The 18,179-nt window shown below is 36.1% G+C and overlaps 3 protein-coding genes across 6 annotated transcripts in view; 1 reads left to right on the top strand and 2 right to left on the bottom strand.

The window, feature by feature from the left end:
* Window positions 1–4,840, top strand: part of dock5 (dedicator of cytokinesis 5) — a 59,601-nt gene extending 54,761 nt beyond the window's left edge. For both annotated transcript variants that reach the window (XM_072682034.1, XM_072682032.1), the window contains 3 exons: window positions 2,351–2,501; window positions 2,586–2,704; window positions 2,834–4,840. In XM_072682034.1, the coding sequence (XP_072538135.1) occupies window positions 2,351–2,501; window positions 2,586–2,704; window positions 2,834–2,923 (360 nt within the window). In that variant the 3' untranslated portion in view covers window positions 2,924–4,840. The remainder of the gene's footprint in view (window positions 1–2,350; window positions 2,502–2,585; window positions 2,705–2,833) is intronic.
* Window positions 4,841–5,269: 429 nt separating this feature from the next.
* Window positions 5,270–6,244, bottom strand: tas2r202 (taste receptor, type 2, member 202). The gene has a single exon (XM_072682609.1). The coding sequence runs from the start codon at window positions 6,242–6,244 to the stop codon at window positions 5,270–5,272; it is 975 nt and encodes a 324-aa protein (XP_072538710.1).
* A 1,072-nt stretch (window positions 6,245–7,316) lies between these two features.
* Window positions 7,317–13,808, bottom strand: vsig8b (V-set and immunoglobulin domain containing 8b). 3 transcript variants are annotated; one of them, XM_072681012.1, is made up of 9 exons: window positions 13,580–13,808; window positions 13,175–13,262; window positions 12,534–12,636; window positions 11,988–12,148; window positions 11,160–11,361; window positions 10,397–10,546; window positions 9,817–9,939; window positions 9,417–9,555; window positions 7,317–8,730 (listed from the first exon to the last, which is right to left on the bottom strand). In XM_072681012.1, the coding sequence occupies exons 3-9, from the start codon at window positions 12,607–12,609 to the stop codon at window positions 8,484–8,486; spliced, it is 1,098 nt and encodes a 365-aa protein (XP_072537113.1). In that variant the 5' UTR covers window positions 12,610–12,636; window positions 13,175–13,262; window positions 13,580–13,808; the 3' UTR covers window positions 7,317–8,483. The 3 variants fall into 3 exon arrangements, with proteins under 3 accessions (XP_072537113.1, XP_072537112.1, XP_072537114.1); XM_072681011.1 differs by having other exon boundaries at window positions 12,534–13,262; XM_072681013.1 differs by having other exon boundaries at window positions 12,534–13,262; window positions 13,756–13,777.
* Window positions 13,809–18,179: the final 4,371 nt, after the last annotated feature.

Here is an 18,179-nt window from a genome sequence, read left to right as displayed (position 1 = left end):
TATTAGGTGTGGAGGGATTTAGAGTTGGAGGCGGCAGGGGGTCGTTGGGATTGAAAAATGCCCTTTCAACTCCTTCAGAGTAGTACTTGGTTCAACCACCTATTTCTGCAAGAGCTTAAATGGCAAATTTCTACCTGCTTCACAGAGAATGTTTTATGGGTTGTTTCTGGCAGATTTGCTCCATGTTATTCAGTCTGGTTGTACCACAGTTTTCAAATAGTGTGAGATCTGGGTTCCGTGTTTGGGATCATTGTCCTGCTGAAGGTTAAGTGTCTCCCATGCTTTAGTTTTTATAAGCACACAAAAGCAAGTTGCCTTGCCTTCTCTCTCTATTTTTGCACTTGTTCTTCAGCTTTAACAAGATGCACAGTCCCTACCGACGAAAAGCATTCCCTCAACATGATGCTACCACTGTACCTCCCTGCTTGGAGAGTGCCTTTAAGAAATAGGCAGTGTTGGGCTTACTCCACATATAGGTTTTTGATTTCTGGTCAAAAAGGTTAACTTTTTATCATAAACTTTACACCGTTTGCAACTCCTGAGCTGTCTGGCAAACCACAGGTTGTTTTTTTATGCAGCTTTTTTCTAGTAGTTACCTCCCATACAGTTCAGTTGTATACACATGTCTTGGGATCATTGACTGTGCACACTTCATCCCGTTCTCAGCCACGGTCACAGCCACTCATTCAAAGTGATTGTTTACTTCTTTGTGGTTTTCCTCCAATGTCCTATTCTTGTTATCTCTATGCCCTTGCAGTTGACTCAGTAGTTTGCACTGGAACATTCAAACAATTAGATATTATTTTGTAAGCTTTGCCTATGTAATGCATGTCTATGTTTTCTCTAATATCTGTTTGTAATTCATTTTCTCAGCTTTCCTTTAGATTCACAGTCTGACCTATGTTTCTTTAATTAAGGGGTGAAAAGGTGAACCTTTTAAAAATGAGTCAAGTCATTTGTAAGCAATTTATGTCCTTTTTAAGGCAGTATTTTTATTTTAATGCAAACATCAAATTTAAGTTGGCAATTTTTGTCACAAAATACTTTCTTACCAATATCACTTTAAATGAATTCATTTAGAGGATTAGTCTTTTCCAGTAAATAGACAGCATGAAAAAAGAAATGTTGTTTGTAATAGAGACTTTTAAGGAGGTAATACACAGTCTTATACAAAAGTTTAAACACCCCTGGCAAAATAAGACATTTTGACATTTTTAATTGAGTTGAATTCTTTGAATTTTAATTAAGTTGTAAACACAGCATCTGAAGGCTCCACCACATTTTCATTTTTGTAGTCAGCGTGTTACTCATCATTTAAGCTTTTATGTTCTGCTATGAACAAGATAAGCTGCTCAGCTACAGTCTTGATGGCACTTGTTTGGTCTGCAACAATGACAATGGAGCTCTAAATGGTCTGCCTGATTTCAATGCAGTCATACAAACACAAAATAAACAAAAAACACAAGCTGTAAAATATACAAAGCATCACAGTTGACATCACAGTTGACACTTGACAGTGTTGTGTGAAAGACCTCATTAATATGTGTGCATTTTCTAGTCTTTCAAAATTGGACAAAAGTGAATAGTTCTTTAACCTATCCTAAAATTCAGTGATTTATTTACTTACATGTTACTTATCTAGAAAATCTGCAATGTTTCAGATATGCACTGACTGACTGCAGTGTAGGAGGGTCACTTAAGCTTCCTGCTGGATGGCAGTTTTTTTCTCTGATTGGGATACATGTAATGTTTTTTGTCTTATTAAGTGAGCATTGGATGTACACAGAGTTAATTTTCATTTTTGTGACCAGACGCAGACATGCATATGTATTAAATACTGCTGTTGAGTGCTAATAGCTCCCTATTTAAAGGTAAGAATTCCGGTAACTGAATCTGTTGTAAATCTGTATCTTATTAACTAAGCAAAATCTTACACATCCTTGCTGACATGATGAAACGTATTTTTTTAAATTAGCAGCCTGTTACACTTCCCTGCTGCATACAACAGCATCAGATTATGGTACTTAATATAATAATCATTTGGATTAGGTTACAAATACAGTTGTTAACAGGTAATCAGTAATCTGTAAATGTTTAAGCTAAAAAATGCACATACAAAAATGACTGTTGTACTTTGATCTATTTAAAACTGATCTAATGGACAGACAATGTGACTGCAGATGTAAAGTAAATCCGTTCTGAGCTTTACAGGGAAATTTCACAGATGGCAATTTTTTGGAAAGTAACAAATGTTGTTTTTTTTGTAGTTTTAAGGTGGAATTTAAAGTGTAAACTCAAATTGCTAAATGCCTATAATGTATATGTGTCTGTGTTTGTTTTACATAATCAGAAGCCAGCAGAAAAACAGCAGAGACCTAAAAGTCTCACTATTGGAGATCGAAGGCTTGCACTGTCGCTGTATAATGGAGATTCAGCCGGTCTAAGTTTAAACAACCCTCTTAGCCCTCTACCCGCCTCTCCACACACACCTCGAAGCTCTAGTGAGTTAAACTACACACACACAGAATTGTGTGCTTACTGTTTGATGTATACAAAAGTTTAGCTTAAAATGGTTATATTTTTAGGTTGCTCATCTCTCCTGAGTGACAGTAGCATCAACATTGCTGAGACATCAAATACACCTCCACCTATGCCCCCTAAAAAACATCTGCCTGAGAGTGACCATGCTGCGATTTCAGCTGCTGTAAGTTTCAGTCTGGCATCCTCCCTCAAACACTGTGCCATCATTTTATATTTGTGTAATATTAAAACTGCATAGCAGAATTAAACCGTTTTCAAGTTGTCCCCTGATATCTGTATTTTTAATCTGTAGTTTCCAATGAACGTGGACAACAAGCCACCGCCTCCACCACCCAAAACTCGCAAGTCTATGTTTCCTGCCCAGGAACAAAATCTACAATGAAAAGACCAGTGCATTTACTTTAGCACTAGTGTACAGTGAAAAGGCTAGTGCAGAAGCTTTGTCTCTGTGTGTCTGTTTGTGAGGGAGAGAGAGAGACTTGAGAGAGACACTGGCCTTGTGTTAAATTGTTTTGAAAAATATACACACATTCCTATGTACCAAAATTAATCTTCTAATTAAGTTTCTGCTGTTCTGATTTGTTTTTTGTTTTTTCACTTGTTCTTTCAGTTATCCTGGTTAATGTAAATGCAATATGGGTTGTAGTATCTGTGTTTCCGATGTAGCTAGGTACAAATCAAATTTAATTAATTGATTACATTCTTCTGTATTAATGCAGTTTGAAGTGTAATCACTTGTTTTACAAGTGGAAGGGTGGCTAGGGTATAAGACATTTGCAATGATATTCTCGTTCTATAATAGTTTAAACAATAGGTTCTGTGTGATAAAATGTGAGGGTACTGATGATTATAATGTTGATGTCAGAAATAAGTACCAAGGAACTCCAGTCATGAATTCCTCCAGAATAGGTTTTAGATTCAGCCTTAGCATTTACCAAAAGAAGTGCCTTATGAATAATGTATTAATTTGCTAACATATATTTAAAAGCTCTACTGGCACATGAAAACAGGACCATGTTTTGAAATGTCTCAAATCCTAATTAAAATTGTAATTTTAATATAAGACATCCAAGACAAATGTAACTGGGTAAGTGCATTTGTAACTGTAACATAACCAGACAAATATTTTAATGTTTCAAAAAAGACAATGCCCAAAGAAAAATACACCAATTTATTGCCTGGAACAATGAAGACTAATTGAAAAAATAAATATGCACTAAAAGGAGTCGTACACTTGTAAACATGACATAAGTTCACAGATTGACAGACCAAAAATAACAACATAAAGTCCAAGAAAGTCTTTACTCCTCCAGATCTTAGCCGACCTCCTGCCACTCTTAGCTTCTGGTGTACCTGAAAAAAAGCTTGCGTGCGCCAGATTCATAAAATGCAAAGGCATATTTACTGTAACAATAACACCTAATGTGAGGTGGTAACTTTTGCACATATATAAAAGAGGATTACCAGACATTTTACCATTTTTATGACATTTGGCGTAATGACATTTTGCTTCCCTTGTCTCACATTTACATGCACAAGTAACAATTCATTAATCACAATAGAGCAAAAGAAATTCCAGACTTCCAGCTCCAATATCTTAAAATTTTGTGGTACACAAGTTAAAAAGAAGCTGTCCATCCTTTGATTGTAGTGGCCTTATATAGCAGTGCAAGACTGCAAGATAAAAATGATACATGATAGAACATCATGAGGTAAAATACAGTCCAAGTTTACTTCTCTTTCTGAGCCTGAGAATTATGTACATTTAACATTGGACATTAAACACTAAAACAAACTTCCCTCATTACCTCAGTTCAAGTATCTGATTATTGAGCAACACACTGGATTAGCTATGGAAATTAGGACTACACTCAAAGGTTTGGTTTGGTTGTTTTTTTTTTTTGTTTTTTTTTGTTTTTTTGCTGTTTTTGTTCCATGGAGTAGTTTTGATCAGATCAATTAAATATTTTAAAGGCATTGAAAACTACATTGGTATTTTTTGGCACAGTTATTTATGGATGTGCTTTTGCATATTGTATGTCTGAACAATGTACCTATTTTTCTAATGGATACAAAATTATGAGAACAGATAGTGTTTTACTTGAGGTAATTTCAGAGACAACAAGGGCTTTTAAAGACAAGAGATTATCTAACCATGATTGTAAATTATGAGGTCTAATTTGTCAGATGTAAAGTTCTGGTTTATTAATTTACTGTAAGTGATCGTCTGCATGAAGTTAGATTTCTATACACAAAATGTATACCTGATATTCTAATAAATAGATGCACTCAGCTAAAAGTTGTAATTAATTGGTTTGTTGAGCTCTTGCTGCTTTGTTCAGTTCGAGATTGGAGTGCATGTGCTAGAAACTTTGCTTCGTCCTCTTGGCCGGAGATTTAGTAATTCTGCTTCTAAAGAAATATATATATATAGCTATATATATAATATATATAGCTATATAAAAAGGTTATGGTAGATTTAATGTTACATTTTCATATGTTTCATGATGCATTACATTAAGCAACTGCACAGTAATTGTGCATTAGCATGTACAGAAGTGCATTCTCTGTAGAGGATGTATACATATACTTAAAATAAAAAAGCAACAATAATCTTTACTACCTTGGGGTGCCCAAATTTACACATAAGAGAGCAAGAAAAAAGGAGAGAAATTGTTACTTGTTAATTTAAATCTTGGGGTTATTGGACAGCATATATACCTTAAACTCAGTGCTTGTGAACACTGTGCTTTGTGTTCTTACTCTCTGGTATTTTCAACCAGTTCAAACAAGGGTACTTCTCCAAAAAGAGGCTATACCACTGAATAAACTCCTTCCAGAAGCTCTTTTTACCATAGATAAGCACAAATCCACTGACAGTGGTGTAAACTGTGGAGAAAAGAATAGTCAAACCCATGGTGTTCTCACTTTGCAACATTACTCTGGATTGAGTGTAAAGATCCACAAATAGAAAGCAGAGGAAAACTGCCACTAAGGTAAGGTTCATCCTGATGACCCGCATCTGAGTGCCCAGTTTGGGAGCATGAGTGCCGTTGGTGCTTTCTTTCATGTGACGAAGATGAATGGCCAAGTGGTATGAAATGGAGATACTGCATTTTATCATCAGTATACCTGGAACAATGTCTGCAATGACTACAAGATATATGACGTAACCTAGGCCGACAATCCCTTCTGCTGTGATTGAGCCACAGTCTGTACTTCCTGCGCTGCTGTTTTGATATGTCAGGACCTTCAGCAGTGGCAGACAGTTGGTGAAGCCACAAAAGAAAATAACAATCACCACAGTTAGAACATGCTTGAGGATAGCCTCCTGGATGCGTGTGTAGCAGTGAATAGGTTTGATCACAAGCTTGGTGCTATAGAAGAAAGTAAGGAATGCAGTGGCCCACATGATTGAGAACTTAAGAGAGACAACTAACACAAGCAGAATGGATTCCGTCATGTCATACATACATTGTATATCTATCTCAATCATGGTCATCCAGAAGTAGGAGAGGATTTGATGACCGATGCTAGCCAGAGATATTCCAGTCATTATCGTGTCACCTGGACACAGATGTAAATGTTTTTTTCTGCAGTTCCGCAGATTCACCAATAAGATGTAAACATTGAAAAATACAGTAAGGATGGCAAGAAAACCAGTAATGAGCCAGATCCCTATCTTGTGCCCAGGGCTCAGCATGATTGATGATTCTGTTGTACCGTATGTGTCTGTAAAAAGAACATGACTTTGTAAGGACTTAAATATATTTAAACACACTAATGTTAATATACTGAGGGAATCTGAGAAAGCCTCTGTAATAAAAAAAAAAGGTCACATTACCTTGGTTTGATTTCCTCAAAGCAAGCTAATTCATCCAGTTCTTCAATATTTGAGAAAAAAATGAGCAGTAGAGCATGTCCTTCCACTCATTTGTACCCCGAGGAACATAAAGCGTAATAAAGAGGTAAATAATATCTATAAATCTTATGATGAAGCTTAGACATTCAATCAGCATTAGCACTGGTCTTACATGTACAGCTCACATTTAAACTGTGGCCATAAGGCAAATTTGCATAGTAAACCAATTTAACCACATTCAGATTTTGTGGTAGAGGAAATTCAGTTGTTATTTAAATGTTTTTATTTTTATTTTTTTTCTTGGGGCTCTACACACTTATGCATGCATTTTTTAATAACTTCTATAGAATGTAAATTGTGACTGTATTTATATAATTTTATATGTATGATTTATGTATAAAAATTGTGAGATTTGAGCTTGCAAATTTAGAAAGAAAAATTAAAAATGCAGTGGATTTAAAGATGTTATTTATTCTTACTCTACATCCTAGGATAAGACCCTTAGACTTTGAAATATTTGGTAACAAATGTTTGGACTGGGCCACTGCTCTTCTAAATGTCTGTGCATGACCTTATTAGGTTAGCTTAGAATTTAACAATAAAAGACCTGGGTAGGGCATGCAAAAAGTAAGTCTACCTATAGTAACAGGTTGTAGTGTAATGTAATATCTGCTGAATTCCAAGAGTTTAATATGTTGGTCACTGTGGAATATATGGGCAATCTTGTATTTAATATGGGTACTTGTATCTAAGTATTTATTTTACAAGCGGTTTCCTAACAGGGTATATCTTTATTTTATAGAGACAGAATGAACAATCAATATTTTTTTCAATATTTTTTTTATTACAACTAAACATTGCATCTCTGAAATGACAACTCAGAAAAATTACATTCTTAACTCATGTATGTCAGAGTAATGATTTCAATTAATATAGCTGGCTTTTTCAAAATGGTTTCTCATGTAAGTAGTTGTTTATCTATTCCATGTTATTCAATATGTATGTTTTTTTTCCCCTATTGAACAACCTGTGAATTGTTTGCATATATCCAAATGAAATGCAAGTCATCTGAGGTTGAACCACTACTTTACTTACTGTACACATTTCCTGTATTATTGCCTTGGACTGATTTAAAATTTTAAGAGATAAATAACCACTGAACAATATGGTAACCTGAAAACATATTTAGTAGTTAGAACATGTTTAAACGTGTTTAGTTTAAACATATGTCTTATTAATGATGTGGATCATATCTACCTTAGATATAATTTTTTTCTATTCCTATTCTTTCTTTTACAGTTGTAAAAACCCTGCTATTGTGTGCTTAAACAGTTGATCATTGTCCAACATTTCTACTTTGTGCATTTTGTTTTCCTGGTAATCAAGGAAATCCACATCCTGCTGTCTTAATGCATAAAACATATTTGTCATGTGCATCTGTAAAGCAGTCTGTGTTGATGGTAATGTTGGCATTATCTGTGCCCATTACCTGATCTATTTCTGAAACTAGATTTAAGTCTATTGCACACCTTATGCGCCACGCCACGTTTTAGTTTTAATTCATATTTGGCTTATATTTGGAGGAGTAATGTCTTTGTGCTGAAATTCTTAATGCAATTTCAAAATTTCTTAATGTATTCTGAAAATATAAATGTCTGTTTTATGTTTTCCCACATAATTGCCCAAATATTACATTCTGTAATAAGTATATTAAACCTTCTATATGATATGACCAGCTTACAGATTTATAAAGTGAAATTTCAGATAAGGACAAAATGCTACAAATACTTTATTCCTTAAAGTCATATACTCCCTGTATAATATGTTTACAATAACACAAAATATTCTTACAAAAATAGTTATAGTTACATAGTACAGTTATATAAACACTGAACCACAGATGAATAACACCTTATATATCTCTATATCTCATATACACACAAACACAAAATAACTTAAATAATGTCATAATGTGGCCTTTTGGGGCAGGGTTTTATTATTTGGTCTAGGACTAACCTAGTTCTTAATATTACAGAGATATTCTGTCCATGTGCCATTCTACATTCAAAATCTACCATGCTTAAACAGGGTATCCATATCTGCTGTCATAGTTAAGCGGGGGCTTGTAGTCACTGGAAGGCGAGTTGGCTTGCGGGAGCACCTGGCTGGGGGAAGGGTAGATTCTGCTGTGACCTGACTCGGTCCTGTTGGGCTGACCATTTCTCACAGAGCTGTAAATGATCCCATGATGTGTGCGGTAGCCCATTGCAGAGCGGAAGCTTGAGTGCCTACTACCAGGGCGGCTTTCTGGAGCTGCAGTGTCCTCTCTGTAAAAAAAGATTGCTAATGAGGGAATTGTTAAAGAATTTTATTTTGTTTGTTTCATCTATGTGGTGCTTTTTGAAGAAGGAAATCAATAATAAACAAAAAAGCAATAAATAAAAAAAAAATAGGGTGGTGCTTGTTTGAACAAGCAAACTGCTTGGTAGATGGTTAATTTATCATGACCCATAACACTACTTTTGCTAAGAAGGATCTTTCGGGTTGTCATCTTATCAAGTTTTTGAAAATATGACAAGACATTTTTGTACATGTATATTTTTTTTCATCAGAAATAACCAAGCCTCTTACCAATAAATGCTTTCCTAGTAGGGTAAAGGAAGTATGCCTCAAATGACATCAATTCATTATCTTCTAAATTGTATTCATGCTACACAAAAGGTTATGCTGACATTCTACCGCTTTTCCAGAGCTTGATTTATGGAAATAGGACTGATATCATGCCCAAGAACAAGGTACTAAATTTCCCTTTGGTTCTTGTGAAAGAATGGATGATCCAATGTGGCAGATATGACACTGGTCAATGGCCTTAATAATCTTTAGTGACAGTGGCAGGTACTACAGCCAAGCACAAACTTCTCTAGGGAGATGATAAATGAAAATGTTGGTGACCAGTGACATGCAAACCAGTGCAATTTTTACAAATATAGTTAAACAAATAGAAATTTCTTACTTGATCTCATTGGCTGTTTCCTTTTCATAGCGGCGCTTTTGACAACAACAGATCAGGAGCCATATCAACAACAGCAGAAGAAGCAACAGCAACAGTGCACCAATCACAGCACCTGCAATTACTCCAGCCTTATTGATTGCTGGAATGAAAAGTACAAATGTTTTTTAAAAAGAATGCAGGGTTAATTTAGAAAAAAATACTTTTAATTGCATTTTGTATTTGTATTTCAAAACCATATTAGAACAATGGAGCAAAAATATACTGCACACAATTATATATTGTATAATATTTTGTGTAATATTAGTATTGTGGATTACACTTACCATAATAACACACACAAACACAACAACTTATTCACACAATCAAGCTCCCATAGTTTTCTTGCCCCACCCAGACTTACGGTTGTATGCTTTCAAGGTGTATTTGCATTGCTCTTTGCCTACTTCATTGCTGACTTCACACATGTAGCTGCCCGTGTAGCTCTGTGAGTGGTTACTGATCAGTAGCTCTCCTGTCTGAGAATCTTTAAACACAGTCATTTAGAGAGTGTCAAAGAGTACAAAGTACTCAAAATATAAAAAATACAAAATATAAACATGTTTTACTTACTACTTTTAGCATAGTCCACTATATAAATAAAATATACTTTACTATTTGTTAGAATTGCAAACTTTTTTAGAATGCAAAACTCATAATATTAACATACTAATAACAAATCCTAAAAGCATACTGATTATGTTTGCATTAGAATGCAGATGTTGCTATTGACAAAACATGCAAAACCTGTGTCATTTAAGCCGAACCGAAACAGGCTTGTAGAGTTCATGTATAACAGAGGGGTGTTAAACTTGCAATACAAAAACATAAAGCTTCCTAAATGATTCTTCGAATGTACATGGCATGGTTCAAGGACAAATTTGTGTTAAAAAAAAAAAAAAGTGGCACTGCTGCAAAACTGTCTGAGCATAGTTACAGCTTACTCTGGGTTGCTGTGGGTGGCATACTCCCACTTTCTCTTGTCCACTTGTAGTTTAGAGGAATGGAGCCCTCAGAGGACTTGCAGCGCAGTGACACTGAACTGCCTATCACTTCCCCATTCTCCACCCAGCATTTAGGCACAGAGGGCCGTGCTGAAAAACAGAGCAAGAGTTTAGGTAGATTTATGAGACACCTAGAGAAGTAAAATCTGGTCCTGGAGGGTGGTGTCGAATCTTAGCTACTTGCTGCTTGTTTGATTTGCTGCTTCCAGCTAATATAGCCTTTTGTTTAACAACAAAAAAATGTTTTAGTCGCTAAAACATGAGGAATAAGTCTGTTCATTTGATGTCTTTTATTATTGGAAAAATGTTCTTAGTAAAGTAAATGCAAAGGTTAATTCTGTTTTGTTAATTTATTTTTTTATTTTGTCTAATGATATGACAACCCTCAAAGGTGTAACAATGTTAGGTGTGTTTGAGGTGGAAAACCACTAGCTTGTGTTGGATTTTGCCCGGAACTGGAGATCACAAAATTTTGTTCTAGACAATTAAAGCTTATACAAATTAGTTTTCCAGCAATAATTCAGTACAGCTTTTATTAATGCTCTGTGCCAGATGGGCGTGGTTGTATTAGGCTAATAATACAACACAAGATGTCACAGGTAGTTTACGAGCAGGAGGCGACGGAATTATGAAAGAGGAGAACCAGAAAAACAGAAACTGTAAATGACGTGTGCCAGACCAACTATGAGAGAGATGTCTTTACCGAGCACAACTAAGGTGACTTTTCGTGAGTCGACGCCAGGTGGCTTCTTTACTTTACACTGGTAGGTTGCCATTTCAGAAACACGCAGTGAGGTTATTGAGATGGTGGCATCTCCTCGGCTGGGGTCACCCACAAACTTCAGACGATTCTTCAGGTCTGGACTGACTAGCTTATACTCTGTTCCCTCAGAGTAGGACAAGATCTGACAGACAAACAGGGACAGAGATTCTGCTTATAGATTCAGGGCGTAACACAAAAAAAACAAGTATTATCTGAAAAACAGGTTTATCTACCCAGCATAGATGACATGTACCCTAAACATCCTATGAAGGAGAAGGGTTCTAAATTCTCAGCTAAGTCCTGAAAAGTCTGACTTTGTACATAGTAACTAGGGTATCATAATACAGTTTTTTCAGTGGTTTAGAAACAACAACAAACTTGAACACTTTATATTATTCATAAGAACACATTTTCATAATCAATTATTTAATTATTAATTAAAGATTCATTCAAATATAATATAAAATCACACATATGCAAATTGACTTACAAAACATGAGAATCTATGAAGTGATTTGCAGATTGTACTACTGTTTTTGTTTCTGTGTGTAGGTAAACACTGACAAAAAGCTGTCCAACCTGTCACTCACTGTGACCATTAAACAAGTACAAATTAAGGCTAGGCTGTGGGTGGGGTCCTGCAGTGAGATGGCTCTTTACGAGTTACCAACCCCTAAGGCAATCTATCAGAGGTACATAACACAAAATCAAGTTCTTCAGTCATCATCTGCTGAATGCCCCACCTTGCCAAAGCTCATTATTGCTCACCAGTCTGTCTTTTTGGGTCATGTCTGGACTGACAATGGACCATTCCACATCCAATTGTCCTGTGTCAGATGGGCTCTCACTGTATGTACATGACAGTGTCACATCCTCTCCCTGCGCTTTTTTGATAGTCTGTGGCCCTGTGGATGTCACTTGTAGGCCCACTGAAAGTTTAGAAAAAGGGTGTTAAAGAGTTTTGACATCCATCCCATTTAGCAAACAAACCATGGGAAAGCACTTTATTTGACAAATTATTTCCATTTGTGATTAATACTGTTAGTTATAATTAATTCTATAAATATAAGCATATACCCGTGCAAAATGGAAACTTTAGTTATTTAATATATACAGTACTAATCCACAAAGTATATTCTGAGTCTAATTTGATGTGAGTGGTCAGTGGAGCTTATTATTATGCAGATCTAAATTAGGCATAACACGATCACACTCAGATTTTCAAAAGTAACATCAGCAAATGACACGGCCCACAGCCCAAAGCTAAGAATGTTGATCACAGAAGCTTTGATAGAGAATGAAGAAAATGCTCACCTGTTTGACTTTGATAGATAGCTATAGCATACAGCACAACCAAGGAAACTCGACAGCTAATACAATGATACTCCATGGCCAAATGCCACTTTCAAAGAACAGCCTGCATGTGTATGAGGAGAGGTCAGTGTTACACACTTATTTCTGCAAACTCTTTGCTAGAACAAAGACTCTAACAGGAAAAGATATGGTTACAAAAATACATGGCTCTAAATTCAGCTTTGTTAAAAAATATTCAAGAAAAGAATTAACTGATTTATACTCTTTTATCAGTATCACTAATCCATCTCTGAATATGTAACTGTTGCTCAACCTTTTCACCACTGAATAAACACTGCCACAGTCAACCTTTGCAACAAATGCCTCACAAACATATGCCACTTGTTCCAGTATACAAATCATGCCACCAGGCATGATAAAAAAGAAGCACAGATATTGTTTAAGGAGCCTAAATCAATCTCAAATAGAGACTATTCATTTGCTTACATTTAAGTAAGTAGTCTAAATTAGTCATTGCCTGCCTGAAAAGAAGTTTGTAGGGTATGTAGTTATGAAACCGAAGTCTCAAATACCCATCTATTTGAAGTGAAACAGCTAAAATCAATTGCTGAAAAACTGGAAATAACATATTTTCCTCTTACCTCTGAGTACTCCAAAAGAGCCCTGAAAAGGCAGAAATTGAGTGTTCCCATCTGCTTCCTCTCTGTTCTCTCTCTACTTCATACTTACCTGAAACAAAGGCAGGTGTTTCATTTTAGCTCCACCCTTTCTCTCTGCATTCCATCAGTCATAGTACAGTAAGTGGGTGGTAAGTGAAACTCAGCTTATCAGATAAGACAAAAGGAGGCACTAACATGCAGAACTACCATACCCGATAAGTATTAACAACAGAAACCAAGCAACTATGCTGAACTACGTTTACAGAGTAAACAATTGTGAGTTGACGCTCTTGTTTTAATTGGGGGAACTATTCAAAACAGAAAGAACGTTTTTTATGTTTAGTTTTAGCTCAACTACTTATGTTGGCTTATAAAAAAACAACTTACTGTTCTTTCATTTCTTCTTGTTATTGTATGCATCAGCAATGGAACACGAGAAGTAGTGTGCTATCACCACAGCCTTGATGTTATTCGCGATAACACGGGACCTGGAGGTCTATGATACTAAAGGCTTACCTTTTGTCTTGCAGAGCTATAAAACATAGATATAGCTAGCTATATACCTAGATGCGTCGTTGCCTGCTGTTCACTGTCTGAGGCAATACGTCTGCGCGTCCGCCATGTTGGAGCGGTCAACATCCGCTTGTAAACAAATACATGTGTACTGTAAGAGTGAGTTCTCACGATTAACGTTCTTATTACCCAAACTTTTTAATCGAAATTGTTTTGTTATAACCCTTGCATGTCGCTGATACATAGTTTAAGACAGTCAGTTGTATATGAACTGTGAATGCTGAAATAGAACGAAACAGCAGTGAAAACAGCACTAAGACATGACTGAGTAAAATATAGCTATAGCTTTTTAGAATTACACAATTATTAACCTGTGTCTTTAAAGGTGGTGCTGAAATCGCTCTACATATGATTTGTAAACATATATTTTAAAACAGTCAGTTATAACTGTATAACTAAAACTGAAACATCCCAATTGCATACTAATTACTAATGCTAACTACTTTTGAGTATAATGTGTGTAGTATAAATAAAAGTGTCAAAGTCGTTTTTAAAGTCTGATTTTGACATTATTATCCTACAATGCAATGTAAAAAGGAACGGGAGAGGGCTCCTCAGGTCTAAAACAATTATTAGCAAAAATAGATAGCAATGGAAATGTACCAATCAGGTTAAATAATCCCATTTGTGCAGAACTTTTATCTGGCTAACCAAATAAAATAAAAATCAGCCTATATTCAACACCACAACAACCATCTGGGATGCCATGTCAACCACCTAGAAATACCACAGTGACCATCTAGCAACACTATAATAACCACCTAGCAACTTAGTTGCACCTAGTAATGCCATAGTAACCACTTGTGATATTAGAGCAACCAATGAGCAAACACAAAACACCTCAATACCAACCTAAGAACACTATAGACACCACATGGAATAGCAACCAACAAATAACATTATAACAACCACCTAGCAGCACAACACAAAAAATGGCTATGCTGATGAGACACTTTATATATCAGCTAAATGATGACTATTAAATAAGTAAACATCTAAAAGGAAGATGGATGACACAATGTTCTTGCTTCATTTAGATAAAAGAGAGGTGTTATTACCTAAAAGTAAACAACATCAAAAACAACGTTTCCCATTTACTTAATATGGACAAACTCCAAAAGATGCTGCTGCATGCATTTATAACATCAAGGCTCAAAGTGCTTTCAGAGCTTTAAAATTCAACCACAATTGCCACATCCCTACACTGATTAACTGTTAAATTGAAATAATATATTTCAATTAAATAATATAAAATACTCTTTCTGCTGTTTAAATCTCGTAATGATTTGACCCAGCAGTATCTGGGTGAACTTTGTGTACAGCAAGATGCTTGCGTACTGTCAGTTTCTTAAATTAGAAAATAAATAAATAAATAAATGTAGATTAAAACTTACCTCTTATGCAAGTTTCTGTTTAGCCATTTATTACAAGTTACTGTTTCTTTAAACCCATTTGAAACCACCTTTTTTCACCCCTTTCTTCTCTCTCCCATGTACTGAGCTGCCCCCTGCTGTCTGCTCTATGCTGGTGTGAGTCTTTTTGTGGCTGGATGCAACTGTCTGCCTGGCTTGTGGACCACTTTTCCTCTTTTTTTGTTTGCCACAACAGTTTTTTATTAATACATGCATACAGCAGCATCTTTTGGAATTTGTCCATATTATGTAAATGGGAAAAGTCAATGTTTTTTTGATGTTGTTTACTTTTAAGTAATAACATCTCTGTTGATGCACTGTTTCTGCTGTTCTACTTAGCAACACCACAGCAACCTCCTAGTAACCATTCACCAATAGCAGTGCAACCACCTGGGATACCATAGCAACTACCTAGCCACACCACCACTTAACATTTTCACTGTAGTAACCACATAGCAACTGCCTGGAAGTAGAAACCACTTTCCACTGTCCAGCATATCTCAATATTTACTACAAATATTCTTCTACAAACAAATAATAAGAGTAATAAGTAACAATTTTCACTAAATGCATACAAGGAAGTATTGGAAGGTCCCTTTTATGTTAACCTACTGAATACTCTCTGGAACTGAATTATCAGTTAGCGTTAACATTTAACATTTGTACACACAATGGCATACAGACATACAGTTGTGTGTGTGTGTGTGTGTCAACAACACATACTTATGCATGAATGTATGTGTGCAGGTATGTATCAAATCAAATTTATTTTATGGCATTTTTTACAACTGGTGTCACAAAGCAGCTTTAAAGAAATCAGTACAATAGGACAAAAGATCAACAAAACATACCAACCTAAACCCCCCAGATAGCTAGTCAAAGGCAACAGTGGCAAGGAAAAACTCCCTCAGTGCTGGAGGAAGAAACTTTGGGAGGAATGAAGACTCACAAGGGGGACCTATATTCTTCTTGTCAATATTACTTATAAATAATTAAAAGGGACACCGAAGCAGTGTGTCCAGGTGGCGAAAGCACGACCAATGGCTGTCTGAAGTTAGCCGTTAGCCTGGCATGTACTCTAGTACATGCCAGGCTAACGGCTAACTTCAGACAGCCATTGGTTCACTCAATCTTTCTTTTTAATCTTTACTCCCTGGAGAACATATGGAATCTCCAAACACAGAGGGCTACCCACTGTAAGTTCAGAGACACAACACTCAGGTTTTTGTGTTTACGGAAAAACTAATCCAAATTTCCACTCCAGACATTCAGCTTGCCTGCTCTGCTTCCATGAGGACAGAGACGCTGAACAGTGTGGTAAGACTTGAGGTGGGGGCCTGTTTGTTTACATCAACACAGAATGGTGCAAAAATGCAGCACTAGTTTCCAGTCACTGCTCACTCCTGCTGGAGTTTCCAATTACAAAACATTCCTGGCGTATAAAGGACTGAGCCTCACCCTCCTACAGCACTATGGTAATTCAAACATGCCAAATTGGACCTGAAGCAAGTGAAAACCTGGCCCCCAAGAGCTTACTCTTTTGACTACATTAGCATTAATACATCAGCAAGTACATTGATGATGTTACTGTCTTCAAACACATCACAATACACCCCAACAAGAAGCCATGGATGACTGAAGAGGTGCGCATGCTGCTGAGGACCCGTGATGGGGCTTTCAAATCAGGGGAAAAGATGGGCCTCAAAATAGCAGGGGCCCTGCTCTCTCGGGCCATCAGAGGGGCAAAGTATGTGTACGCAAAGAAAATCCACATTCACAAACATTTTCAGTACACACAGTGGGTCTGCCTCAGGAGCTGTTGAGCCAGTTCTACACTACAGTCATCAAATCCATCCTGTGTACATCCATCGCTGTCTGGTTTGGAGCAGCCACAAAGCAGGACAGGAACAGACTTCAGCAAACAGTGAGGACAGCTGAGCGAATCATCTGTGATTCTCTGCCCTCCAGTCCACTAAGACTGTAAGACACAAGAACAGTTTTTACACTCAGGCCATCACCTTCCATCTACAGCTGATCGCCATCATCAGCTATAGGCCATAGATACTACTGAAAAACTATTATTTCCTACAGTTACTGCATTACTGCACCATTACTCATTTCATGTGTACACTGCTGTGCTTGCACAAAATTTAATTTGTATAGTGTTGCAATATTGCTATTCTGTGAATAACGCTGTAAAGCACGCTGTATAGAAATGTCCTTGTGTAGTCTATGTATACTGTGTATACTATTGTACTATTGTTCTCTGTATATTGTGTATTGTTTATTGTCTGTAAATTATATATAAAGTAGCTGTATATGTTAACACTAGAGAGACATTAACAGCTGGAACAAATTCTTTGTGTGTGTGAACATAAATCAATGTGTTCTGAATCTGATTCGGATTCTCATACTGGCCACTGAGCATTTTGTCCAATGCAGAAAAAAAGGAAATTGTCTAATTGGCAGGTTATCATATATTAAGTCAAGTCAAGTGATAAACAATAACTTGACCCAGGAAAAATTATATGCACATATTTGTATGTGTTATGTATATGTGTCTGCTAAGCTAAACAGAAAATATATTAGGTAATCTAGTATAATACTGAGAAAGTATAATAAAAACTGAGAAAAAAACTTTACCTGCATTTTACCTATATGTAACTATTATTGACAGTTTTTCAAAGGAACAACATGGCAAATAGTTATGAGAGGGCAGTGGTGACAACCACTGACAAATAGCCCATCCAGAAAAGAACAAAAAAGCAATCATCTCTAAGGGTAATATCACAAATCATATCACAACCATCAAAAATAATAATCTTTTCTATTAAGTAAAAGATTGATACAATAATTACATACTTTGTATTTCTATTAATTTGAATAGTCGATGGTCAATACAGTTACTCAAAATATGTGTTTGGTTCAGTCTGCAACAGCACTCCGAAAATATAAACATTAAGACATCAGTGTACCATATCAACCTATTTGGGCATTCACAA

This window comes from Salminus brasiliensis, chromosome 6 (assembly GCF_030463535.1).
Source record: "Salminus brasiliensis chromosome 6, fSalBra1.hap2, whole genome shotgun sequence".
NCBI classification, from domain to species: Eukaryota; Metazoa; Chordata; class Actinopteri; order Characiformes; family Bryconidae; genus Salminus; species Salminus brasiliensis.
Note: the sequence above shows the minus strand (reverse complement) of the source record. Positions and strands in the feature narration are given on the sequence as shown.

Bases quoted from the DNA above. Each gene is read 5' to 3' on its own strand.
- tas2r202 (XM_072682609.1), bottom strand. From the start codon at position 6,244: ATGCTGAGCCCTGGGCACAAGATAGGGATCTGGCTCATTACTGGTTTT.
- vsig8b (XM_072681011.1), bottom strand. From the start codon at position 12,609: ATGGAGTATCATTGTATTAGCTGTCGAGTTTCCTTGGTTGTGCTGTAT. The intron at 12,149-12,533 runs GTGAGCATTTTC...CTAAACTTTCAG, and splicing joins TATCTATCAAAGTCAAACAG to TGGGCCTACAAGTGACATCC. The intron at 11,362-11,987 runs GTGAGCAATAAT...TTTGTCTGTCAG, and splicing joins TGACCCAAAAAGACAGACTG to ATCTTGTCCTACTCTGAGGG.